Source organism: Ambystoma mexicanum, chromosome 12 (genome assembly GCF_040938575.1).
Source record: "Ambystoma mexicanum isolate Mex_15411 chromosome 12, UKY_AmexF1_1, whole genome shotgun sequence".
Lineage (NCBI taxonomy): Eukaryota > Metazoa > Chordata > Amphibia > Caudata > Ambystomatidae > Ambystoma > Ambystoma mexicanum.
Genome location: NC_090936.1, coordinates 281,089,485 through 281,117,388, shown reverse-complemented (window position 1 = coordinate 281,117,388; position 27,904 = coordinate 281,089,485). Strand labels below are relative to the sequence as shown.

The 27,904-nt window shown below is 45.7% G+C and overlaps 1 protein-coding gene across 2 annotated transcripts in view; it reads right to left on the bottom strand.

Moving 5' to 3' along the window:
• Window positions 1–629: 629 nt before the first annotated feature.
• GOLT1B (golgi transport 1B) overlaps window positions 630–27,904 on the bottom strand; it is a 255,135-nt gene continuing 227,860 nt past the window's right edge. Inside the window, exon 5 of one of the 2 annotated variants that reach the window (XM_069628435.1) lies at window positions 630–3,592. In XM_069628435.1, coding sequence (XP_069484536.1) covers window positions 3,554–3,592 — 39 coding nt within the window. In that variant the 3' untranslated portion in view covers window positions 630–3,553. Of the gene's footprint in view, window positions 3,593–3,960; window positions 3,990–27,904 lie in introns of those variants that run through there. The other variant, XM_069628436.1, reaches the window with a different exon arrangement.

Genomic DNA, 27,904 nt, shown 5'->3' with positions numbered 1-27,904 from the left:
TCAGTGTTCTGGTAATCCCACATCATCAGGAGAATAAAATGCTAATTTCAAAACCATATGTGACCGTTTATTATGACAAAAAAGAAAAGCTGAAGACCTGTCGAAGTGTTTTGCCAATAACAAAAATGTATGTAAAGATGGGGCTGAATTAAATTTCATCTTGTGAATCTTAAAAGGAAGAGATGCGTGTTTGGGTACCCTTACTGAATAACATTGTGTACATACCCAAAAGCACCTCCGCAAACCACATTGCTTTCAAAATGCAGCTTGCAACCTCTCCTCCAAACAGGAAAGGTTTTGAGAGAATGGGGTTTGCAAAGGCACCTCAAAGAAGTGTTTTCATTCCAAATAAAGGGTTTTAATAATTTATGGAATACCCGTTAGTAGAAAACCCACACAAAATAACAATCAATGTGCATCAGATACATTCTTCAGCACACCTTCAAACCGTATTACAAGTTCTTGTACAGACAATTGTTGTGAAGGCGGCCATGGACCACATGCAACGTGATCTAAGGGTACAAACGACATAGGAACCGTAATGAAAGGCTAGCATCTTTTTTTGAATTTTACGGTTCAAGCTGCAGTAATTTAACAAGTACAATAACAAAGGACGGACACAAACCAGCTAAAAAAGTATCCATTTATTCAGTAAAGACATGACATGTTCATTTACATTAATATAAATGGCCGTAGCAGTTTGCATTTGTGCAACTATGGTCATAAAATTGAGAAAGAAATCGAATATATCCTAGAAAACGGGAGAGAAATCCACGTGACATCCCAAATGAGTTTTAGTAACAGTACACATCTGAAAATCGCCAATTGCTGTAGGCTAAATAGTTTGACCTTTCCTACACACTTGCATTTTCAGGACTAACTGCTGTGGTTGTCAAGAGGACAGAGGTTCCCTGGAGGGACATTCTCAATACAAGAGAGGGCTTGCTATGCCGGAGATTACAATGGAGTGCTAGAAACCTTCAAACACAGAATAGCAACAGATGCACTTCCGGTTACCTTAAGAAACAACCCCTCTGTTTGGAAGACGGAATTAGGTGGGGTTAGTTTTATTAGCGAAAAAAAAGAATTTCATAACCATCAGCCATTGTGTTGTTAATTAGTGTTCAAGCTACAGTAATGAGTTATATTCCGAATAATTTATGAGTGATTCCAAATGTTTGTAATGGTGGTCTTTTCAGAGTTTCTTTAGCAGGCAGCTCTTTGGAATTATTCACCTTAAGGTATGTTTTTCTTTCAGATGCTTTCATACATTTGGCACATGCTCTGCACGCAACGAACTGTCCATAAACGTGTCAGCATGAGTACCCCCCCCCCCCACCTTACTGCCATCACCGGTTATAAGGAATGGCATTTTCTGAAGTACGCTTTATGTCTCGGATTCAAAAAAGTTGTATTTCTAAACACGGAAAAATAGCCTGACATCAATGAAAGCTGTACAAGTAGCTGCAGGCGCGATGCCTGTATGGAAGGCTTCCCATGACCTGAATGTGGGATGATCATTTGGATTTGGTATTTAGTGACGTATATACAATGCAACTGAGAAACTATAACTTGCTGCAATACATCGAGCACAGATAAATGTGACATTTATCTCAATTAATAGGAATTTAATATGGGTTATTTCAAGGTACTACTTGTCACCACAAGCGAAGTATTTTAAAAAAATCAGATTTGAATGAATAAATTAATGTAATTTGATTATTGCAGTTAATATTTTATCACTAACATTTCTCGTTTTGCAGTGAAACCAAAAACAACCCTTTTTTTAACAAACGTTTGAGAGGTGACAAAATCAAATCGTATTTTTTCGAAAACATTGTAGGTCCTGTACTCTAACAAAGTAAGACGTCCAGTATTGATCGACTTTAAAGGTATCACAAACTAATAGACGGGGTGAATAGTGCACATTGAAAAGCCCTAATAGGTATTTCGCCGCTTTCAACAAAGGCAGCCAGTTTGGGAATAAACCAGGAGCAAATGTTCTCCAGGTTTTACCAAATAAATAATCAATAGTGAAACAGGAAATTGGAAAGTAGGGGATTAACCAAATCTACTTTCATCTTTATTTGCAGACTTCAAGGACGCACGAATTGAGACAACCTTTACAGTTGTGCCCAGACAACGACGACGAACAGATGGGGTGGGCCCGCAGCATTGTTCTATAAACCTACAGCATCATTCAAAGACTCCCAAATGTCGCATTCACTTTCACTTACTTCCTCTTTCCTTGCTTTCTGCTCCTTAACAATAGCTTTAGCTGACGTTAGAGCAGCAGAAGTGATATTCCAGCACCTCGCTTTCTGCCGTATACACACTCTTGCTCTCTTCTCCACTCGCTGCACTTGGCAGCCACCTTAGGGTGGCCAAAGGGTGACCCAGGGAACTAAGTGGATTATGTTTTAATGGTTTGACCAAGAAATGCATGTAAAAGGCATCATGAATAACCGCTTCCGGGCATACCATATCCAGACACACCCACGTTCACAGAACCTTACAGGATATTTTCACAGACTATTGTTTTGACATGTTAAATCTTTAAAGCCCTCCCGCACACACACGACTAGGAGGCACAGAGGAGAGATTAGTGGTAATAGCAGCCAATGCTTGCACAATAGTTGGCCACAGCTGCTTCTTTGTACACCAATTGTTCTTTATCATTCTAAATTAAGCAAACACGTGCTGCGAGTACGAAACTACATTTAACAAAAAATGACCTGAGCTTTACATAAAATAAGAATGTAACTTTGTGAAATGTACCCCGTTTAATCAGAAGCGAAGGCCACGTATTCCTAAACCCAAGCGCATGTTGAGCTAATGGACATAAATAGGACAACATTAGCAAGGGTGGGGGTGCTTTCTCCACCCTGCATGGACCGACAAGCGATTTAAGACCCACACCAGTAAAGGGCATCTTGACAACAAGACTGAAGGCAATTGTGAGTGTACATCCAGATTGGCAATGCTAAACTCCAATGATAGACAAACATTTCTAACCACATATTTATACAGTGTGAATGCCCACAGCAACTCGTGTTGGGTTTCCTTTTTTATTACTCTGATCTAGGTTGTGTACACGTAAAACAGTCATGCATCACCGTGACGATAAACTCTTAATGAGTTATTCATTTTGCTTGCCATTTCTAAAAAGTAAAAACCAGTGTGCCCTAATTTACCTTCAAAATAAGGAAATTGGGCACATGCATCAATGTTCATTTTCACCATCGTTTTTAGCAAGTAATTTTCAAAAGTTTTAAAAAGTCTTGGCGTCGGAGTTATGCATGGCTTAAGTTTTCCGTTAAGTTTCGTTATCTTCCACAGGCTCGAGGCCTTCGTACAGCTGCAGTACGTCTTGCTAAGGACATATTTCGTAGAAGATGCACCTAAAAACTGCAACTCTAGAAAGAATGTTACAAGCCATTTTTTCATAGTTCACGCACAATGCAAGCTTTGTGCCGGGTCTTCCGAGGAAGGAGTTTGTCTTCTATAAATAATGAAGTAATTGAAAATCAGTCTTCTACTGGATTGTTTGCCGTTATACCATGTTGTTGCTTTCACCAACTTTATCCGCGAGCTGTGTGTGGGAGGACAAAGGAACACAGTTACTTAAACAGATTTCACCTCTTTATGAACTAGAATAGTGTCAGCTTTGAATATCTTGCTGTTCTCTCATAAGACATCATTCACCTGGTCTCATGAAACATCGTTCTACAACCGAGAACAATAAAATGACGCATCCTTTCAAGGTGGTCCATGGCAGGTGATCTTATTGCCATATGAAAGTGCAAAACAAACCAATTGTTGAAACAAAAAAATAAAGAAAAAACGCTGGATTTGAACCAAATATGTTAAACAGGCAAAACAAAAACTCAAAAAGAGCAAAAGGAAAAAAAAAAAGCAATCATGCATGAATGAACCATAAGAGATTTCAACTGACCATTGCCGTGTCTTTTCTTCTGAGCCTACGTAGGCTTAGGACAAAACATTAAAAAAGGTTTCTTTTTAAAATACCAACAAAGCAAGAAGGTGCACATGATTTAGGCATAGAACAAAGTCAACGCAAATTGGATGGATGTTGAAGGATCACGTGTTCTGACTCAGACCTTGGTCTGCCTCAGTTAAACTATGGTATGATTTCAAAGCTGTCATTTAGAGCATGGATCCTGTTAATTTTTCTTAAAAACAAAACAAATCAAGAAAAGCCTGTTGAAATTCAAGTGGCACGCCATAAACTTCGGAATTTAGAATATTCTGATCTCAAAAATAACAAGAAAAAAGGAAAACAAGAAAAATCACCATGTCACACAGACTTGTGGTTGCGATTTTACATATTTGATAGTATGTATTTTGAATAATGCATAGGCGAAATAATAAACTATTAGCAGACTACTATGGACTGAATACCTGAGAAAGAACACTGTTCTGCAGATGACACAAGTCTCTGCAACAAACAATGACTTAATTTGCTGAGCCATCATACCACCTAATGATGAAGCATTACATAAGGCTAGTGGTGCATCCTCTGAATTATTTGGACAACATATTTGATGTATTGGCTTAAATAGGACTTTCCCACTTCTGAGCAATCATCATCAGCCAATAACAAAAATAAGGCAACTTCCGAAGACTATCATTGATCAGAAAAATAAAAATAGTAATTCCCATTAATAGTATATCAAATTGTACGCATTGTAAGAAACACACCAAATGCTCAATTCATTCTGTTTACTAATTTAGAATTGGCTGATCTGCAGAGGAAGTTTATTAGCACTTATAATTTAAAACAGGTAAGTGCTATTTAATAATTTCAAAATTATGTATATCTCCCTTTGCACACATGTCAGATTTCACATGATGACTTTCTGTCAAGGAAAAATACTGACACACGGCACGTAAACCTTCAAATTTTGAGAACGTGTATGCCACAGGTTAGGATCGAATGTGCCCTTTGGCACCTTCAAACCTAGTTTGTGAGCTCCTAATATTTGTCGAAAGTGAAGATTTTACAAAACCTTACCTGTAAGTGATTAATATTTTTGAATGTGCAACGCTTAGTAAGTTAAGATAAGGACATTGTATAGTGTCAACCTGCCAAGAATATTGGCATCGCTCTACGGGTCTGAAAAAAGAACGTGGGTGGGGAGTGTTAGTAGATAGTAGTTAAGCCAGTTGTGGCAACCTATTGCGTCGAGTGCTTGTTGAAAGTACCAGTTACCAGTGTGCCGTTATGTAAACTTCCATGTTCCGAATGACGTAGAGTGAGATACGCTGGGCAGGTTTGCCTTAAGGGGTCTGCCAGGATAGAGAAGAGCAGCGATGGGAGAACTGGAGTGAAGGTGTTAATAGCAAATTAATAGGTTAAGGGTTTGTCTTTAGTATGATGAACATTGTGGCTCGATTGATGGAGGAACAAATGTAGTGAAACGGTCCAAAGACTTAAGTAGTGATTAGTAAGTGAAGGAAGAGACAAATGGGAAGGCAGCACAGTCTTTGCTTTGTTTCGGAGATTGATTTCCATGTTGTAGGAGAGAACATGGGGATATTATCATTGAGCAGGAGGTATAGCAGATCAGTTTACATTGTAGAGGGTTACTGGCAATCTATGGCTCGGCTCTTAAGAAGAATATGCATGTAAAGAGAGTATTTTTCTGTGGCATTCATCTTCACTCATTGCACTTCATCTAGTTCGGTAACCTAAGTCGAGGTAGATAAAAGCTTCAGAAAGACGAAGTAATATTTGTCTTCTGGAGCTTGTGAATCTGCTTAGATTCGCATGCTTTGCATAGATTAGCAGTACCTGAAGCAGAATGTGGGTTAAATTCAACAGTTGAAAAAAGATCCTTAAGTATTGCCTGTTCCATTTGCGAGTTTGACCTGCCTGCGTGTCACCACAGTAGTGTTGTGTTAACAAATCTGCAAAGCAGCAATGTGGAGCTCAATTTCTTCCAGGGGTACATTGGTTATAAACGCCAGACAAAATGGTAGTGTCTTTTCTGCTAGTAAATAGCAGATTTGTACACACTTGACAATCCATCTGGAAACAGAGGCCTTGCTAACTGGGTCATCCTTCATACCCGTAGGAAAAGACACAAAGAATTGGCGTGTTTTGCATATTTCTTTTGTTCTTTGTAGGAAGAATATGACTGCACTTCTTATGTCTAACGTGTGAAACTCCTTTTCCCCTCTACTTTTTTAGAAAAAGGATGGCAGTTTGATGAATTGCTTGACATTACATTTTGAGATGAACTTAGGTGAAAAACATGGGTGCCTGCAAAGCACAACTTTGTTTTTATGAATGATAATAAAGGGCTCTTTTACTGACCATGCCTGCATTTCACTTAACCACTCTTATAGATGTGACCGCTATGTGTAAGGTCACCTTGTAAGAGGTCTCTTAGTGTGGCTTCATGCATAGGCTCGAAAGGTGCACCCATTACTCTCCGTAACACAATGTTTAGGTGTTGAACCACAGGAGGATGCAATCTTCTAACTCCCTCCATAAAGGCCTTAACCATCAGTATTCTCCACCAGGACGTCTTTTGTTACGAAGTGGTACAATGTTTAATTTTATTTATAAAAATAAAATGACAGGCACAAAAACGCACACAAAACTGATAACAGAGTAGAGGACATTGGTCCTTTACAATGGGGTGAGAGAATGGGACTTGAAGACCAGATGTTGCAGGGGAAGGTGAAAACACACCAGGGACTAGGACAGAATGACATCGGAACGGGAACGGTGGAGGAATTGCTGCATTCAGGACGAATGGGTTCCTGAAAAGTGCTGTAGAGTTGTCCATGATGGGTAGTGAGACAGGAAAACAGGGTGATGCAGTAGCGTAGAGTGCTAGGAAACAGGTTCTTCAGAAAGGAGAGTTTTGAGGTGGGATACAAATAGGGGGAGAGTTGGAGTAGGTCAGAAAGGGAGATGAAGAGCATTCCATGATAGGGGAGCTAGGAGAGGGAGAGAGGAAATGAGAGAGAGCACAGGGGGCTCAAGTGGTGGCAAGCGGGGGAGCCGAGGATGATCTTAACGCGTGAGGAGGAGAATAGGGAGTGAGATGAGCAGATCGGTAGGGAGGGACGAGTCCATGAATAGTTTCGAAGATGAGAAGTAGTTTACACTGCGCCTTTGTTTCATATATAGCCAGCCAATCTGGCGATGGGCAGAGGAGGTAGACAACGTGAGAAAGGTTGAAAAGTGTGTGCAGTCCACAGAGTTGAAGACTTTGTCTAGAGGTGAAAACACATTGTTGGGAAGACCATCGAGGAGACTGGCACAGTAGTCAGATCTAGAAAATACTAAGGAGGCGATTTGCTGTTTTGAAGTAGTGGCAGGTTGAGTCTGGTCACAGTGGCAGATTTGGAGAGGAGTGAAAAGTTTTGTGAGGAGTCAAAGATGACACAAAGGTTACAAGCGGAAGCAGAGCCAGGAAGATAGTCAGGGAAGAAGAGAGGAAGAGAGCCTGTTCGTCTGGGAAGTAGAGAACTTCAATCTTAGTGGAAATAAGGATGTGCGAGTGAGATACCATCCAATATTTGATGGCGTAGAGACAATTTGACATTTCTGACAATAGCTAATTGGATAAAGAGTGAAAGGAGAAGATCCAAGTATCATCAGCGAAGAGTTGATAGGAGAAGCCATAAGAGGAGATCAGGGTGCCAAGAGCTGTAGTCTAGAGTGAAGAGAAGTGGACCAGGGATAGACCCTTTGGGAACTTCAACAGTAGGGAGTAAGAGGGTAAGTGGGGAAGTAAAGCTGTTCCAGGACACCTGAAAAAGTGTCTGGGGTATGGTATGAAGCAAACCAAGCGAGGGCCTCATCTCTGATGCCAATGAGAGAAAATGTAGAGAGAAACTCAGAATGGTCGACAGTATCGAAGGCAGCAGAGGTTGAGAAGAATAAAAATAGAAGAAAGGTTTGCATGCCATGCGCAAGAGATGAAGTTGCTGACATAGAGGAGCGCTGTCTGGGAATAAGATGCTAAGTGTACTTTTAATGAATTACAAGCAAGACCCGAGTCTTGGAGGTAAAATAAGTAGGTTACAATGTGTGAATGTGTACATTGAATTGGGTTAATGTTGATCCTTGTGCACCATAACACAACATTTCCACTTGTCTCGTGTTTGTTTTTCAAGCTTCGTTTAGTATTTCCATACACCTAGCCAGTCAATTGTAAACTAGCGAATTCTATGAATTCAGGATCATGCTGCTAAATTCAATGTTTGTGGAGCAGGATGGGTCAGCTTGCCCGGTTGCTGGGTGAGAGGGTTGTGTATTGGGTTTAGTTTGAATGGAGGCAGCCCCGGAATCTTTAGGCGTTGAGGGCATCAGGTTTGAGTGGCCAACTTTGGGACAATTAGAATTATTGCTGCACTCTCATAGAGTAGTATGTGGATTACCTTGTATAGTAGTGGGGTCGGGGAAAAAGCGTAAGAAAATATCCATGACCAATTAATCCATACAGCATTCGACAGGAATCCTCCAGAGGGCACCTGGATGTGAAGCTTTGGCACTTTGTTTTGAGCGGTTGCAAAAATATCCACCGTTGACTGTCCCCACATCTTGAAAATCTGTTCGAGTGTGAATGTGTTTACTTCCCACTTGTGGTTTTGCTGAAACACTTTGCAAAGATTGTCCGCTGGGTAGTTTTCCTCCCCTGGGACGTATTGAGCTTGTATATGAATTCCGTTTTGATGCACCGCTGCCATTTATGTATGCCGTGGTGTTGTCTGTGTTTATTAACGCACTTTTGTTGCGTAATCTTGTTTGGAAAGATAGCAGTGCCATCTTTATTGCTAAGAGTTCTAGGATGTTTATGTGTTATGTTGTCCGTTCCGTTCCTTTGACCACATGCCTTGCTCCATGAGTTCCTGACAGTAGGCCCTCCCCACCCCCAACTGAACAGTGAGGAGTCTTTTGTTAATGTCGCCTGCATTGTTAGTATTTTGAAGGGCCTTCCTTTTAGAGGTTCTGTATTGTCCACCTTTGCAGAGTATTTACTGCCTCCTTGGAAACCACCACTGGATCGTCCCATTGGCCCAAAACCTGGGATCATTGATAGTCATTGTTACATCTTTCTCATGTTTAGATGTGTATCTTGTACTATGTAGATGCATGATGCTATCATACCAAGCCCCTGCATGACTCTCCTCACCGTTACGTGGGCTCTTGTCTTGAAGCAAGGGATCAAGGGGAGAAATGATTGTACTTTTCCTGGGGATGGGTAAGCTACAGCTTGCCTTAAATCCATTTTTGCTCCCAGAAATAGTTTTTTCTGGGATAGTAGCAGACTTGTCTTGTTTATCGTGAATCCTAATGGAAAAGGAAGTCTACCTTTTATGGAGAGTTTTGTAGGCATTCGGTTTGTGATTCCCCAGTTATGATCCAGTCGCCCAGGTAAGGGTGGATGGGAAAGTTTTCCCTGCTTATGTGAATCACCACCAGCACCAGCACTTTTGAGAATACACGAGGTGCTAATGCCAGCACAAAAGAAGTACCTTGAACTGGTAATTGTTTCTATTTTGAATCTAAGAACATTTCTGTTCGCAGGGAATATGGAAGTATGCTTCTTTCATGTGCAGCGTTGTAATAAAGATTTACCTTTTTAGAAGGGGGAAGACTTCTTGTGAAGTTGGCATCATGAACCTTTGTGGCTGTACACATTTGTTGGCTGGCCTTGGGTGTAATTCTGGTCTCCTAATTGAGTCCTCATTTGGTAGTAGGAAATAAAAAGGGAGTAAATACCCTGGTTTGCCTGATCTGGTTTTACACTTGATGGCATTCTTCTGGAGAAGAGCCTTGACTTCTTTTTGTAGGAGCTCCGGGTGTTCCTGCCCCATTTGTAGTGGCAGGTTTCCCAGAGTTCCTACAAGTTCAATGTAATATCCGCACTGTACTCAGTCTAGCACTGACCAATCAAATTTAAACTCCTCCCATGTGTGGGTAAATGTTATGTGGGGGTTGCATGAGAGGGTACTGCAATTAATCCAGCTGAGTCACCACAGATTCCCTGGCGGTGACCTCCTCCCATGTGGCCAGCAGCCACTACCTGATCCTGGGGGCAGTTATATGAGGGAGATTCACATGGAAGGAGACAACTTCCTCCTTCCCCTTGTGCCCGTTCTCGTTCCTTTCAGCTCCTTGCCCCGCTGTACTAGAACACTCTACCTCTCTCTATCCGCTCCATTTCCTCTTACTCCTCCTTCTGTTCTTCCTTGAAAGCTCATCTTCTTCACTCCCCTTCCTCTTAACTTTGATTCCCTCTTACTCCCTCACTTTACATTCCTCTGCAAATTGTTCCATATATTGTTTTTGATGGTTTGTTTAATGTTTTACAATAAGGCTTCCATCTTATTCTAATGTATTCTTGTTGTTTCATGCAAAGTGCTTTGACGTAAAGTGCTATATAAACCTAATAAATACAAAACTATCGGGGAGGTGTCAGGACTTTGTTGAATGAGGCATGGTACCCCCCCCTTTCCCATGAGGAATGCCCCCTGATCTCCAACAACCCGACTGCTTACTTCCATTGCCAGCCCCCTCCCCCACCTCTGTATAATTCCCAAACAGACTTTAAGCCAAATTCCCATCCATAACCTGAAGGGTAAAGGCTCCAAGAACCCCCTTTTCAGTTCTAGTTTTCTTTCGTTTAGAAATGAACTTCCACATGGAATCATTAAGAAAGACTCTCCAAAAGATTATACATCAGAAACCATCAATGGACTTCAATTCCCATAATCACCTAAATACTGAGACAAAGAGGACGAAGGAATTCACACACAGCAGCAGGAAGTTTGGTGAGTGCACTAGTTGTTGGATGGAGTTACTTTTGTTTAGGAACTTTAAAAATGGTAACCAAACATTGAGAATCAGCTCAGGAGAATATGTGACAGTTCCATTGAAGGCAGAAAGAAGCTGGAGGTACAAGCCGGTGTGCGGAAGCTGGAGGCACGAGCCGTTGTGGCGGAGCAGAGGAGCTCGGCAAAGTAAAGCAACATGCTCCGAGACAGGCATGCGATGGAGATGCCAGGAACTGCAAGAGTGTCCCTGGGCTTTCAACAGCCAAGAGAAGCAGCATTGTCCTTACCAGGAGCAGAGGAGAAACCAGCGTGCAGGAGCGAAACAGCGAGAGAACCAGGAGGGACGTCCGATGCCCATAGTGGGGGAAACATAGCAAGGGTTCAGCACGTATGTGGAAGGAAGTCCAAGAATCCTGTGAAAACCTATGAGTAAGCCTTAGCAGAGGGGGGACCCAGGGGCGTTTCGCCGACAGCGCCAAGGAGAATGTTGAACATTGTAAAGTAGGTTATTTCTAAAAGTAAAAGGGCAGAACGCCAACCCGAAACCCAATGAGAAATGAATGCAAATGTGGGGGAATATTAACAGAACAGTGAAACAAGTAGGTATATAAAGCTAAAGAAACATATATGCTACTTGGTTGACAAGAGTAACTACAATATATGAAAAGGCCTTGCAAGCAATCACCAGGTAATTGTGAGCAAAAGAAAAGTCCTGGCAGGGGGGTTTACCAGCCAATCGTGAGTGCATGAGAAGTCCTGGAAGTTGTACACCAGGCATTGGACGGTGCATAAAGAGTCCTGGCAGAGTAGTATACCAGGCAAATTGTAAACCTACAAGTAATGTGAAACAGACAGTTTGTTAAAGAAGGAACTTTTGTTAAGAGGAACTTAAAAGTCTGAACTGTTGTTATCTAACCAGTTTGTTGTGGGGCAAGAAAGAGAACTGTTAGAGCCAGAGTCATTTGTGAAACTTGTGAAGAATCCAGGGGAATGGAATCGCCCCCTGGAACAAAAGTCTTTTCCATTGTGGAGAACATTTAAGTTGGAGCTGTTCTATTTTTTAAGAACACCTTTAGCAAATATCAGGTTAAAGACATTTCCCTTTTCACTTTGTTATTTTGTTTGTAGTGTGAGGGTCAGGATAGAAAATTTGTACACAAGGATGGCTTTTGTTTCTTGACATCCTGACACAGACAAATCCTTAGTTTTTGGTTTTCAGGTAGGTAAACTCCTCTTTAGAATAGGGCCAGGGAGGCATTTCCCCAACATATTTAGGTTGAATAAAAGTCTAACCAAAAACATGATAACTTTGTGTCCGGCTTTCTTTTTTGACCTCCCACAGTACGTGGATGCTTGAGTGATTAGAGGTGGAAGACGCGCCTCCAGGGGTCCGTCCTATCACTCTGGTTTACCTCTACACTGCTGTTTAAAAGGTGGACGGATGGGCGTGTTGCTGTTGGTTTCCTGAAAGCCAGCTGGAACCCCGATTGTGTCAAGTGGCCTTGTGGTGGAGAAAAAATGTTGTGACAAAAGCACTATTTTGTTCGACTCCACCCCAAGGTTGGAAAGACCTGCCTGACATTTGACTGAGTGTTTTGAGTCCTTTGTTCTTTCTAAAGTCTCATCGACTTGTTTCCCAAACAGGAACGATTCCTCAATGGGTCTAGTCTACCAACGTGACCTGTGATTCTGGCTTCAAACCTAAGCCTCTTAGCACGCGTGGCGTTTTATCACCTTTGCTCCAGCAATCCGTCATCCTACTGTATTTGCAGCATAAAGTATAATTTTTTTTTTATAATTGCGTCTTGTCATCCCCGCCGTCTTCATAAAAGAAGGCTATACTTCTGCATGTATATGCTTTAGCAAGTCGTGAGCCCAGACTGATAGCTCAGCGGCAATGCATTTTGGAAGCAAGACAACGCATAGCAACACAGGTTCGAATGCCGGGCTTGCGCTTAGAAACTGGTCCCCAGTATTAAAGAATTAAGCGTGTTATAAAAGAACAATTATAATTAAGTACAAGTCTTCTATGTCATACCACCGTGCACTGTAAAAGCAGGGCATTAATGCGGTTGCACTGGTGATTCTTAGATTATAAGCAGCATTTGTTGCGGACTTCCTTCCAAAATTGTCTGTCTACTCAGCTTATCTGGGGGATATTCAGGATTGGTCACTGATGAGTTAGCCCTCTTTATTGTGCCAGTGACTAGTGAATCGGGTTGCAGTTGGCCCTTGATGTATATCAGGTCCAAATAGATGTGTGTTTCTTTTCCACCCTTTGGTTCACAGGTTTTATGGAGAATGGTTTTATAAGCGATGAGTTGACCCTTTTTTAATGGCTCATAAAAGTGGCATAAAATGTCTATCTTTTTCTCTTTTAAAACAGCCTTGATGAAGTCCCGATCTTCATCAGGCTCTTCTGTGAAAATACCAAACCTTTTAGCAGCTCTTTGTTAGTGGTCAGAATAAAGGAAATTGTCCTATGCTGGTGAAGAGGATACTGGAGATTCTACCTCACTGGGCACGGCATGAAATATTAGGCAGTTTTGAAACTTTTTATGTGAAGCGTCAGTGTCCGCAGTGTCCCTGAATTCCTCCTGTTGAGTCAGTTTTTCAGTTTGTTTCCCCGTAATTTATTTCTTTATGAGGGTGGTTATTCCCCCATCCCATTTACTCTTTCTGTGGCTTTTCTGTGTTAACCATGATTTCCGACAGTGTCTTTCATTTTCTGCACTGACCTTTTTGCATTTCACCGTCGATTCCAACATGGTAGCACCTAAAATAGCAGCGTCGGCCATGTTTTACCTCATCTTCCTCACACTCCTCTGTGGAATTGGAGCCATCTACTAATGTTTTCTGTTTCAATGTCTCGGCAAGTTTCCTCTGCCAGCGTCATGTGAGTGTATTACAGTAGTTGAATGTTTTGATGAGCCTTTTTGTGGGGTCGACTGTTTTGAAGGCAGTTATGCTGTCTTATCTTTAACCGTGGATGCAGTGTCTTTAGACTTATGCAACAAAGTCAAGGACTCAACGCTTTTGCTTCCCTCATGTCTGTGTTTATGCTTGTGTGTCTTTGCAGTATCTAGATCATCAGAGGGTTTCTCCATAACATGCCCTATGGTGAAGCCATTGTAGCTCTGCTGCAGTGTTTTTTTCTACCTCCATGTTCGAATCCCTGATCTAGAGTTACGAAGCAGGAGCACCGGACTGTTTCCGAAACCACATGCGTGGCTTAATAGGACCAGCATTTACAACGGTGCTCCTGAAGAGTTTGATTTAAATAACTGCCCCATCCAGGAGCGGTTTTCTGCGTGATCCCTTCCGGAGACAGGTATTACACACCTTGTGGGTATCTCTCCAAAGGAATTTGGAGTTGCACCTTGGGCAAAATGTAGTGGTGTGTTCCTATTTATTTATTTTGATTGATATAACGTGCCTAATACCATACCAGAGTTCAGTTTCTCAGCGTGGATCCGGGATTCAAGCTTCTGTTGCTCTGCGCTGTGTTGTTTCCAAGACAAGCGCGTTGCCCCTGTGCCATCCTCTGTTCACTCCATTCTCCATATGAACCTCGTGGAAACTATGGTAGCCTGTATTATGTGAAGTGTGAGAGACATGAGCGTATTCTCACTCCTCCTCCCCTAGGATCCTCTACACAGGTGTGCAGGGAAAAGCCATCGCTTTTGGATCCTAACCCTAGGGGTGGAGAAGCAAGGGACAATCACCTGGGTGGTGTGTCTTTGAGGAGTGGGATGCCCCTAGGCGAGACATGGTATCCGCCTTGTCCTAGTAACAGTAAACGTAACCCTTCTCCAACCTTTCTAAGCTGTTATAAGTCAATTCCCCCCTCATGATTCCATACACAACACCTGACAGTACTGAGACGAAGAAGAGGCAACAGTAGTGAATATTACTCCTCTTCACCACAGGTACTGAAACGAGGTAGCTGCATCCAGAATACTTGGAGAGAGACCACAAGGAGAAGCAGCAAACAGCCGTGAAGGAGAAGCAGAGAGACCAACGGGGGATCCGCTCTTCGTGGACCAGCCGTGGTGAAACTGCACATTGTTCTGGAGAATTTCTTGTTTCTGTGCTAATTCCTTTAACTGAGAGACACCCAGCACTTTTGCTGGACTTCTTTATTTTAATCTCCTGAGCGAGTGGAACTTTTTACCACTCACTCATTCTTTTTCTCTGTCTGGGATTTTTGATTCTTACCGTTTAATGGAGTTTGGTAAACTCCATAGGCATCTGCTTTTGGCTTAGTGACACACATCACCCCTCTGTGAAGTGTCACTGTGGAGTCCCCTGGACTTCTCTTAGTGTTTAAATACATTTTCTTGTGAGAACTACAGTTCCCAAGAATAGTGAGATAATCTTACTTAGCTTTTATTTTGTGGGTCCAGCACACACAACCTTATGTGGGGTGCTGTAGGGTTACATAATAACTCCTTATCCCACTTCTCATGTAACCTTTTGTTACACTGACTAACTTAAATGGCTGGTGGCAGTTTCTCAGCTGCAGTTGTATTCAGTGGTCATAAATGGAATGGAATGCACGTGCATGTTGGAATGTATTCGTATGAGTTGGGTGACGTGCGTATGTTCGAGGTTTGTCAGTTGGTGAATGCCTGTCGGGCGGGAGAAGCCGGTGTCTTTCTTCCCATGTACTACCTTCTACGCGGAAGCAATAAAGACGCATAAAAGCACTTACCTGAGAGAGCCATCTTCGTTATTACACTGGCGACGAGGTTTGTACTGCTGCGGAGGGGGCAGCGAAGAGAAGGGAACACTGCCCTCCAGTATACTCATCCCACCCGGCAGGGCCCCTGACCTGTGAAGCGGACTGTTGCTGGCCCTGGTCGCTGCCCACTGTGGCTGTGTTTGGCGGTGACAATCTAGGTGCCTGGTTGGAGGACTTCGGTGGTCCGCAGCGGGGGAGGGTGTTTTTCAGTGCCCCCGGGTCAGGAGCCGGATGGTCCTGTCTGACTAGTGGATTCCGGTGATTCGTAGCCGGGGTGTCTAGTGCCCCTGGGTCCGGAGCCGGGGGGACGAGTGTGGCTGGAGACTCCTGTGTGACCGCAGAGTTTCAGGAGCGGCGGCGGCCTGGTGAGTTCTGGCCCTGCGCACTCTGCCGTGGCAGCTTTTTGGAGCGGGCCCCATGTACGGTTCCAGTGGCCAGTTTCGGGGTTGCCAGGAGCGGAACTTTCTGGTCATAAGGGTGACTGCCCCTGCAGCCTGTAGGTGGCGCTGCGTGCGCGTTTGTCAGGAGCAGCTGAGCATTCGTAGTGCTCTTTCTATTGAGATTTGAGGACTATCGCAGCGGAACATTCTGGTTACAAGGTTGACTGCCCCTGCATCCTGTAGGGGCGCTGTAGTGTGTGTCCGTTAGGAGGAGCTGTGCATTTGTAGTGCTCTTCCTATTGCGTGTTGAAGACTTTTGTTTCCTGGGGTTAAGTGTGTTCTGTCTGCCTGGGAGTTTTCATGGCTGAGCCGATCCAGGATGGTGCGGCTTTGTCGAGGGAGCACAGTGTCATCGGTGCGTCAGCTTCCTCTGAGGTTTCCATGATCGGCGAGGAGCTTACGTCCCCAAGGATGTTCGTCAATGGTTGCGAGGGAAAGGACACAGAGTTTTCGGGGGGTTTGAATGAACAGTTAGATCCTCAGTTTGGCGTTGTTATGGAGGAGGCTACAGATTTCCATCACGCCTCCCGGAAGAGGCGTACTGAGTCGGACAGTGGCGACAGGTTCCTTGTGCATCCAAAGAAGACATGTGAGCATGGATGTGTGTTGTGTGAATCTGAAGGATGCGTCGATGGGGAATTCTGTGACAGGTTTTCTTTCCTCGTCATCCTGAAAGGATTTGATCCAGATCTGCATAATTTTAACGTGAGAATAAAAAAATCTTACCTTGACTGAGGATTAATTATATCCGTGGTATTGAGGCCAGTGTGAGTGTGTATGAGTGGTAGCGTTTGTGGCCTTGGTGTCTTTGTATGGGCCTTTTGGTGCATATGGTGTGGAAGTATATGTGTGTGTTGGTACGTGTAGTGGCCCTGTTTTGTGTTTCATAATTGAAATGCCAATTGAAATGTAGTTGTGTTTTCTTTGCAGGGCGGCGGTGCCGCTGGTTTTTATTTTTCCACAGCGGTTGGGATTCCCTCTACGGAAATACAGTTGAGGTTTACATGTACGTTTATTTATTACAGGTGCGCTAGTAATGCATATTGTTAAAGTTTGTTTTGGGAATGGTCAGACTTGAGGGTGGTAATGTTGGGAGGGTTTCATTCTTCTCCTTTATCCAGATGTTTACCATGTCCGATCGTGTAACGGGAGGGTTAAGCCCGTGAACTTTGGGCCTGGACTTTTATGGCAACTATATCGACATGGAAAGTTGGGAAAAATGTTTGTGCTTTATTGTCCATGTAATTACTTGGTTGCACGAAAATTTTTGTGTCCGTGAGTATGCGGTGTTGCTCGTGTTGTGGTGACGTGCTAAAATACGTATGCCTGCTGGGATGTTCATGCTGGAGACATATGCGATTATTGACTATTGGCATTGGAGCAGCCGGATTGTTATGGGTAGTCAGGAGCGCCGCTCAGGTTCATGGCACCCGGGTACGGGTTAGGTTGCGCTGGCTTTAAAGTACTGTGGTTGTAGTACTGTGGTTTACTGCCTGGATGTCCAAGGTGGGGACATGTACCGTTGTCGAGTACCTCGTGGCCGGATTTTTATGAGTGTTTCTGAGCAAAGCACTCTTTCCTCATGAACGCTAGGTGTGTTCATGCTACCGCAGCTGCATGAATGCAGGTTGCGGTTAGATTTTGTGCTCACTGTAGTTTGTGTTTCCAGTGTTTGCAGTGGTATTTGTTTCTGTTGTGAGCAATTTTACTGTAGATTTTGCCCTGCAGATGGCTGGGTGGATCTTTTGGGTGCGGGTTATGATAAGTTGCTCTTGGTGTGTAGTGATTATTGCTGTTGGATGGGCAATTTCACTTAATGTTGTTTTACCCAATAGATGGCCGGGTGGGTCTACTTGGATGCTAGTGGTGGTGGCGTGTTTCTCCTTACTGTGTGGGGTGCCGGCTGGGCCCCTGGATGCTACACAGATGGAGTTGTGGTTTTGCACATATATGCAGAGTAGGATTGTATTGTTGTTGGTCAGTTAAGTGTTAGTAGTTTTGTCAGTGCTAGGGGCTCTTAGTTGGTTATATCTGCTCGAGGGTAATGTGTGAGGCAGGTGGTTTACTTACCTGTGGGTTGTTTAGTATGTTTTTCCGGGTGGTTGACGGGATTCGTGTGTAGTGCTTGTTAGGGTTTTGGATGGCCGGGAGGGTCCATTTCCTGTGGGTGGTGCTCCGGTGTGGCAGGCTGGAGGCTCCAGGGTGGCAGCCTGGGGCGGAAGGTAGATAGTGCACTGTTGGTTGTGAGCGTTAGTTCGTTTTTGGATGCAGGTGTGGCAGGCCTGGGCTCCGAGGGGCAGCTTGGGGAGGAGTTAGCGTTAGGGTTGGTGTCCTCGTGGGTTTGGTCCTTGGTTGGAGTAGTAGGAACGAGGGTTGTGTAAAACTGGTGTTCTTGTGGTTGGGTTTTTGTTGGAGTTTTAGGTAGGTATTGGTAAGGTGGATGTCTACTTTATAGGTTCTGTATTATTTCCGGTTTGTTCGCCTTTTGGCGGGTAGTTGGTTTGGTGATAGCTAAATGTGTACCACCTGGTATGGGTGATAGATGGTTGGCATAAGCTTTCCTGTCTTACTTCTGTTTGCGGCATTCGATTGGTGGTAGTATGCATTGTTTTTTTCTTAGGGGATTATGATGGAATGCACAGCGTGGTGGCCACATGTTGTGCATTCTGGGATTGGTTGGTGTTGTCCCCTTTGGATCTTTGATTAATCTGAGGAGGGAGAAGTGTTGTATTCAGTGCTTATAAATGGAATGGAATGCACTCGCATGTTGGAATGTATTCGTATGAGTTGGGTGACGTGCGTGTGTTCGAGGTTTGTCAGTTGGTGAATGCCTGCCGGGTGGGAGAAGCCGGTGTCTTTCTTCCCATGTACTACCTTCTTCGCGGAAGCAATAAAGACGCATAAAAGCACTTACCTGAGAGAGCCATCTTCGTTATTACACAGTACAGCACCCATGGGTGACCATTATCTCATAATCCTTTTGAATATATTTGAGTCCTTTGTGAGTTTTTCCTTTGGTGGGCTTGAAGCCCGCCCAGGCTCCAGTGTGTCTGGGAAGGCAAGAAGTGAGGGAGGAGCCTGAAACATCGCTGTCCTTTGTCTGTTGGTATGCATGGCTGAAACTAGCTCAAACTGGCCGGCTGGCTGTCCTGGAGGACAGCCACCCCCAGGTGGTTGACAGCTCCATGACTGAATAAATGGGATCCCACATAAAAGGCGAGGACTTTGGGACTGCAGACACAGTTGGCCACTGGAACAAGGACTCTAAGCAGAAGATGAGCAAAGATGCCAGCAGCACCCTTCCAGGACCACAGAACCACCATTGAAGCCTTGCAGCTTTGTTGACCCAGTGTTTACATCGACAGGGAAGATCCACCAAGGACGACTTCCTCCCTGGTGGGACCAAGTAGCCTCAAGACCTTCCTCATTTTTGGCCATCTTCCGACTTGCTGTGACTTTCCTGAGCTACAGAATCCCAATATACAATGTACCTGGACCATTATCGAGGAGTCTCAAATATCGAATCCTGCTGAAACTTTGCAGGCATCAGTGTGGACCTCCAGAGCCAAATATTCTTCACCAAAAGTCCCCAAACCAGAGTTCAGGACGACTAATCGAAGGGAATCCGACCAGCGATATTGGTTTCTTCTTGGCGCTAAGAAAAAGATGACAAAACCTCAAAGAGCCGCTGAAGTGAACCAAACTCATTGCTGCCGACCCCTTCTCCGGAGTGCTGCTGCAGAAGCCCACCAGAGGTTCCCCCTTTCATCACCATGACCAAAGAGCAGGAATCAGGGTCTTCAATGTTGCACTTAGAAGGAAGCCAGCTACAATTTCTTCTGAACTTTCAAGGTACTGTGGGGCTTATGTTGTAATTACCCTGTGCCATTTTCGGTGCTTCATGGCTTGGGAAGTGCGGTTTTGCCAAAAGGTCCATATTCTTCACCCTCCTGGCTTTGGCAGTGCTGGTTCCTCCATAGGTTTTAATTGTGAACAGTTATTGCTAGGAAACAGACTGCCTATTTCCCTCAGGGATAGTATACTATTTATTAACAGTTGCTAAAGTGTGTTCTGTCTAACTCTAAAATCTTCCCTCCCATCTCAATTTTGTAAAGGCGATTATATATATGGGATGTGTGCGCAGAACTACCTTATCTTTGTGGACTGTAACAAAGGGGTCTAAAACAGAAAGAGCCTGTAGTTTGCTAACCCTTCTGATAGAAGTAATAGCCACTAGGAAGGCTGTCTTATAGGTCAGGTCTTTCAGACTTGCTTTATGCATAGGCTCGAAGGGAGCTCCCATGAGCCTGGTTAAAACCACATGCAGATCCCACCCCGGAGCCGGGTGAGAGATGGGAGGATAAATCCTCTTAACTCCTTCCATAAAGGCTTTAATCACCTGCATCTTCCACCACAATACCTTTTGCAGGGATGTGGTGTAAGCTGACAAAGCAGCCAGATGAACCTTTAGGGAATTAAAGACTAACCCAGAGTCCAACAGGTGGGTTAGATACAACACGATGTGTGAGGGTGAGCAATCAATAACGTCTATTAGGTTTCCTCGCTTCCCTGAGTATGTCCATGCACCTCTGAGGGAGTTGCAGGTGTCCAAACTATGATCTCAGGAGCCAGGCTGCTAAATTCAGGGTTTGGGGGCACGGGTGTAGGGTTTCCCCTCTGTCCTGAGACAACATGTTGTACGGGCAGGACAGCTTGACTGGTGGGGAGGGGAGAGGGACATTTCCATCAGGTGAGCGAACCAGGGTTGGCGGGCCCACATGGGGGGCACTATTATCATGGTAACTAGTTCCTTGTTGAGAAGGGGAGTCAGGGGAAAAGCGTAGACAAATTTCCCCAACCAAGTTATCCAGAGACCGTTCCCCTTGGACCGGTTCTGGGGGTACCTGGAGGCGTAGTCTTGGCATTGGGCGTTCTCCTGAGTAGTGAACAGGTCGATCTCTGGGAACCCCCATTCTGCGAAGACGCTGGATACAATGTCTTCGTGCAGTCACCATTCGTATTATTCTGGCAGAGGAAAATCTCTGCCGAGTACATTTGCTAGAAGATTGAGTTCCCCTGGAACATGTTGGGACAACAAAAACATCTTGTGTTTGAGAGCCCATATCCAAATGTTTTGGGACAGCATGGATAGCCCTGGAGAGCGTGTGCCCCCCTGTTAGTAAAGGTAATACATTGCCGTAGTGCTGTCAGTTAAGATCAGCACCGTCTTCACTTGCAGTTGTACCTGAAAGGCTTTCAATGCTTTGAACACTGCTAATAGCTCCAGTAAGTTTATATGATTGGACCCTACTTGAGGGGACCACACTCTGTGTGCTGTCTGCTGAAGCAGGGGAGCCCCCACCCTGTGAGAGATGCGTCTGTCGTGAGAGTGGCTTCTACTGCAGGGGTGGTGAAGGCTTTCCCCTTCAGGAGGTTTTCCCTCGACCACCACTGCAGAGAGAGAACGAGGGCTGGCGAGACAACTACCAGATCTTCCCATTGTCCGCTGGCCTGACACCACTGGCTGTTGAGCCACTCTTGCATGGGACGCATGCGCAGCCGCGCGTGGGGAACCAAGTATATACATGACGCCATCATCCCTATTCTTAGAGAGGCACAGCTCCTCCCTACTGATGAGGTCCAACCAGACCGAGGCACGTGTCTGGGGATGCTGTTGGTACTCTTGTTCAGAGGATAATTGCCTAGCATTTCGGTGCTGGACTGCCCCAGGGCAGGACAAGGACTGATATGTTTGGGATATTTCTTCTCTGTGAAAGATAGTGAGCTAAAGACTCTGGGTAAGTCTCTCGTAGCCAGGACTAATGTCTGGCAGAGACACTCCCAGGACCCCCCTTGTCAATTTGCCATCATCCCTAGCAACCGCATGGCTTTGCGTACCATCACCTCTCGACTGGCTACATATTGAGGAATCAGAGAGCATGTCCTGAACCCCCTCACTGGAGGGGAAGACAAGACAGTCTTCCGTCCGAATTAGTGCCCCAAGAAATTGTTTTACTTTGCTGGACTTCTTTTCGTTGATTGAAAAGCCCAGGCTGAAGAGGAGATCTACTGTTTTTTGGGTGTTCGAAAAACAAGCGTCGAACGAGTCCCCCGTAACGAGCCAGTCGTCGAGGAAAGGGTAAACTGGGACCGATAGTCGGCGCAGGTGTGCTGCTGCCACTGCCAGGACTTTGGTAAACACCCTTGGTGCTGAGGTGATGCCGAAGGGGAGTACTTTGAACTGGTAGTGTTTGTCCTGTATCATGAACCTTAGGTATTTTCTGTGCGCTGGCAACATTCAAATATGAAAGTATGCATCTTTCATATCCAATGTTACCATCAAGTCTCCCCGTTTCAGCAATGGGATCACTTCTTGTAGTGTTACCATGCGAAACATCTGTGGTTTTATGAACTTGTTCGCTGGGTGCAGATCTAGAACAGGACGCATGCTGAGATCCTTTTTGGGTACAAGTACACTGAATAAATCCCCTAGTTTACCAGAAGAAGAGGGATGGCCTCTATGGCATCCTTTCCCAGCAGTGCTTCCACCTCTTAAATCAGGATCTCTAGATGGTCCGGTGAAAGGCGCTGTGAGCGCGGCGGTCTGAACTGTGGAGGTCGGGAGAATGCCACGCAATAACCGTCTTTAAGACCCACTGGTCGGAGGTTATCCCCTGAGGTTAATCGCCCCCCCGACCAGGGAGGCATGGGAGGGGACCTGGACTCGGTGGTCATTTCTGACCCGAGGCCGTGGCTCCTCTTGGATTGGGGCCTCTGCCTCTACCCTTGCTGCGTTTCTGACCTCTTGAGGGATATTAAGCAGGGTTTCCAGATGTTTGGTTATTGTTGAAGCTGCCCGTGCCGTAGTTGTTTTGACCGGCACGAGATTGTCCTCGAAAGGATCGCCGAGAGTTATTACCCCTCTGGGACGAGGGTTTTTGTGTAATTTGTTGCAGAGACTTTAAGGTCTCATGCTGCTTCTTGGCTGTCTCCAGCGCTTCATCAACTGCCTTTCCAAAGAGGTTTGACTCTTCGATGGGCATATTAATGAGGGAGGTCTGAGTTTCAGGTCTAAACCCCAATGTATGCAGCTATGCGTGTCTCTTCAGAAGAGTCCCTTGTGCAAGGGCTCTACCAGATGTTTCTGCAGTATCCAGAATGTTTTTGACCACATTCTGGTTAACCAGTTTTCCTTCCGTAACAATGGCGAGAAGCTTGGTCCTAGCGGGCTCCGGGACCTCCTGAAGGCCTTCCTGGAGCAGGTTCCACTGGGCATCGGCATAGCTTGCTAATAATGTAGTATTAATAGCAACCCGAATGGTATATGCCGCTGCTGACGTGACACGTTTGCCTAGGGCATACAATCTTTTAGACTCCTTGTCCGGAGGTGATTCTCCAGTGGCAAGGGGTCCCCCTGCCCTCTTATGAGTAGTGGTCACCACCAGTGAGTCCGGGATGGCATGCCCCTTGATATATAGGGGGTCGGAAGGAGAAGGCTGAAATAATTTTTCTACTCTCGGGTTCACGGCCCTTGTCTGGGCAGGTGCGACTAAAGATGGAGCTATCCGCCTCTTAACAGAGTTAAGAAGGGGAATGGATTGACTTGCGGAAGGTTTTTCCTTAATGTCTTCCACAAAATCCTGCTCAGGCAAAGCCTCTTGAGTGGTCATTATGAAGAATTCTGCTGTTTTTTTCAACATGGTGTTGAAAGCTACCTGGTCGTCCACAAGGGAGGCCTGGTGAGCCCGAGTGGAAGGAGGAGAATCGAAGCACAAAATATCAGAGTCCTGATCTTGATGTGACCAAGGATCCTGTCCTTCTTGCTGGACTTTCCTCCCAGTTCTCCGTAGTCTCTTGTTGATCTTCTCCATAATTATCCAGAAAAGAGGATTCCTCTTCTTCAGTATAAATGTCCCTGTATGTGTCCATGTGGGCCATGTCTTCCTGAGGCTGCACATATTGTATTTGAAGGTTAGGGTCTACCCGAGCCTTTTTCGGCGGTGGCTGGTCAGCAGAACTGATAATCTGCTCCAGCCGATCCATGCATCCCTCGAATTTTTCAGTAGTCCATTTCGAGGACATAAAAGGGACTAGGTGGGGAGAAACAACGATCTCCACCCTTTGGCATCAAGAGGAACTTCTCAGGGTGTCTGAGAGAGGCTCTTGACTATCCACGTAAGAGTCATCGGAATCGTGGCCCAAGTCCGTCGAAAATCCTTCTGCGGCCTGGCCCATAACTTTCTGCGGGACCGGGGTAAGGCCCACCTCCGCTGCGAACCTACCGATGCTCTTCCTGATAGTAACCGAATCGTCGTGGGACAAAGCCTCAGATGATGAAGCGGTAGCCGAAAAACCGTCCGTGGCCCCAGAAGGCCCAGCGGTCGGAGTGCCGGGTAGAGGCCTAGTCAGGCCTATAGAGGCCTTGTAAATGGTCGAAGTTTCAGAATCCAAAACTTCGGTTCGTGTAGATTGGGGAGTAGCGGCCTTATTCATTTTAGTTTGCCCAGTCATGCACTGTTGCGGATGCGGGGAAGACTTTGGATCTACACGATCCAAGGGAACCATCGAAATTTTCGACGGACCCGTTGGCGCTTTCGCCTTTTTCCACGAAGGCGTCAAAGATGGCGTAGGGGTTGTGCGTTTAGTGTGATGTTGATGTACGCCCTTGTCGCCGGGTGTAGTCCCTGTAGCAAGACCAAAGTCGAGCCTGGAAGGGTCGGGGACGGGCGATCGCAGACCTAGAAGAGTCCACCTCAAGGTCTATAACATCCGCATTGGACGTTTGGTCATCCGAAGTACCCCCGTCACTTTTGGCTGGTGTTGTGGTAGGGGAGGGAGGCTCCACGCGTGACATGCCGTACGCGGCCCACCGCTTTACACAGCGATCCTTAAGTGTTTTAGGCTTAAAGAGCTTGCACGCCGAACACCGCTTTTCGTCGTGCTCTAGGGGGAGACAAGCGTTAAAAGTACTGTGCTCGTCCTTCCAAGGATATCTGACCCTACACTTAGGGCAGAATCTAAAAGGAGTCCTTTCCATAGCCAAAGGTAAGGATGACCAGACCGAAAGGGAAAGAAGTGGAAAGGAGGAAAGACATAACAATATGGCCACCCCAAACCCACTCTCCCTACTGTATAGGTCGCCCAGAGCGCCCGACCACGTGGAAATCCGGCCGCCGGATCTTAGGCGCCGAGTGTCATGATGCCTACTCCCTGAGAACCAGTCCAGGACCAGCGTCCCTGGAAGCAGACATGTTCCCGGGGAAAAGGCCAGCAACCCCTAGTAGGGGCCCTTTGGCCCGCAGTAGACCATCTGCATTCTACAATAACTCAAGCTTTCAAAGAAGCAACTACACATTTACAGCAAGCCAAGAGAAAATACAAGAAGAATGCTGATCTCCATCGAGTGAGGCACCTCTATACCAAATAGGAGACCAAGTATGGCTGGCTACCAGACACTTATCGCTCAAAGGACCTCGAACTTTTAACCCAAAATATTTGGGGCCTTACCCAATTACGGCCTAATCAATCCGGTGGCCGTCAAACTCGACCTACCAGCCAATATGCGGATTCACCCTGTAATAAATAAATTCCACCGGAATTTCCCAAACAAACCGAAACCCCCGGAGAGAACAATCTTGGGAGGGGCCTGGGGGATGGGGGGGTGAGTGCCCAGGACCAGCGTCCCCGGAAGCAGACATGTTCCCGGGGAAAAGGCCAGCAACCCCTAGTAGGGGCCCCTTTGGACACTGTCCTGGCGCCATAGGTGCCAGGCTCATAAAGGGAGTGTTTATGTGAACTTACCTGATGCAGACCGTGCTGCCAGATCCAGACCTCTGAGGCCTGAAGGGACTATTTTACCTGTGGGACTATTTTGCCACTCGGGCGTGGCCAGGGAAGAATACGTACCTGGAACTACTTTGGGGGCTATTTAAGCCACGCCCAGACAGCAGCTCACGCTTCGCGTTGTTCTGCACCTAGCAGCTGGACACTCACCGTGTCTGCTCCTGCATCCTGACTCCAGCCACACCCGCCTCCATCCTGGAACACCTGAAAGGAAAGAAGAGAAGGGAAAAGGTGAACAGAAGAACATTACCTGCTTCTACCCGGAGTCCGGAGTCATCACGCCGGCGATCCTAAGGGAAGACATTTATTTTAAAAACGCATCGCGTTGCTCGCTGCAGCGCCGCGTTCCACTCACCTGTTCACGAGGCATCTCCGTGCTCCTTAGCGACCATCTGCACGATCCGCCGCATACCTGCGCCTAAGGGGGAAGAGAAGAACAAAAGGTGAGCAAAAGGAATATATTGAGGAAAGCCAGATTTTCGCCATAATACTTACCTGATTATTGTTGGGAGAATCTTTCCTCATCTCGGGTCGGCGCCGCTTCTTCGGCAGTACCGTACCCCGGCCCCTATGGGGAAAAAAGACACACGCATTAGTGGGTGAATATAAGGACATTAAAGGAACCACCCATCATAAACTCACCTGAGTTTACCTTCGGCGAATTGTTTCCTCTACGCGAAATCTTCACTCAGCACCTGTGAGAAAAGGGATAAGAGACGGACTACTGAATATAAAGGCAAATAGAAAAGGAGGCCAACTCTTGAACTTTTACAACAGTATACTTACTGCACCTTGCCAGGAAAGTCAAGTAAGCTTGGATCCTCACCAATCCGAACACCAGTGAAGTAACTGGATATAATCGCACCCCTGCACCAGAAGCAGGATGGAGAGCTTGTCCTTTCAAACTTTAAGGTGAGAGTTAACAGGGAATTTTTGGAGGTGGTCTGAGGAGAGTGAAAGAGGGAAGTGGGAGGCCGACGCGCTACTCCGCAGGTAGTTAATCCCCTTTCTCCATCTGCAGAAGGATTCTCCTGCGAGTCAGACAAGCGAGATTTGGGGGTCCTGTCCAGTCGGTCTTCTGAGTTCTGCGCATCACCTTAGAAGAGGCCGCAGCAGTCGAGACCTGGTCAGCGTCTCCGTGGGAGTCAGGTGAGCATTACAGAACGCGAAGCCTTCCTACAATTTCCCACCCAGGCGCTATGGAGACTTCCGAGACTGATCAGTTGGCCTACCTATTGGGGGAATTAGGGGCCGAAGTGCATTCCGCTCGTCAGGAGACTAACGCTCTCAGGAGAGAACTAATTGTATCTAAGGAACGAACTGATGACCTTGCCAGGCAGCTATTGCAAGGTCAGGCTGGACAAGCTCCCCTACCAGGTTCAGGGGGTATTCCCGCCCCAGTGGTTTCAAGTAACCCAGTGCAAATTAATCTACCTGGAAATATGCCGTTGGCCCCACCTGAACGTTTTGCCGGGGACCCCAAAAGATTCGCCGTGTTCATGAATCAATGCCGATTGCACTTCCTCTTCAGACCTGGGGCCTTTCCTAACGACCAAACCAAAGTAGCTTTTGTATTATCATATCTCAGCGGCTGTGCTGCCGATTGGTCAGTTCCACTGGTTACTCAAGATGACCCAATACTCCGGGATTTTCAAGGCTTTCAGACACGCATGGAAAGATTTGCTCAGCACTCTCAGGGACAGGCCCTGGACAACGAACTTCTGTCCCTACGACAGGGTAACCAGGATCTCTTAGCCTATATCGCAACCTTCAATAGGTTGGTTGTGGAGACTGGGTGGCCAGAGGATAAAAGAATCACGTTATTTCATCAAGGTCTACGTGAAGAACTTAAGGATGTCCTGGCCCAAGTTGTAAATCCGCCCCAAGACTGCATGGAATTTATATATGGTCCAATTAGATCACAGGCTTCAAAACAGAAAGGCAGATCGGTCAAAGTATGAGACACGGGTGTTGGTCAAGACTCATGTTAACCCCAAGGGTGCCGATGTTTCTGAACCTATACAAATTGGAGGGGTTGAAGGACCTTTAACTCAAA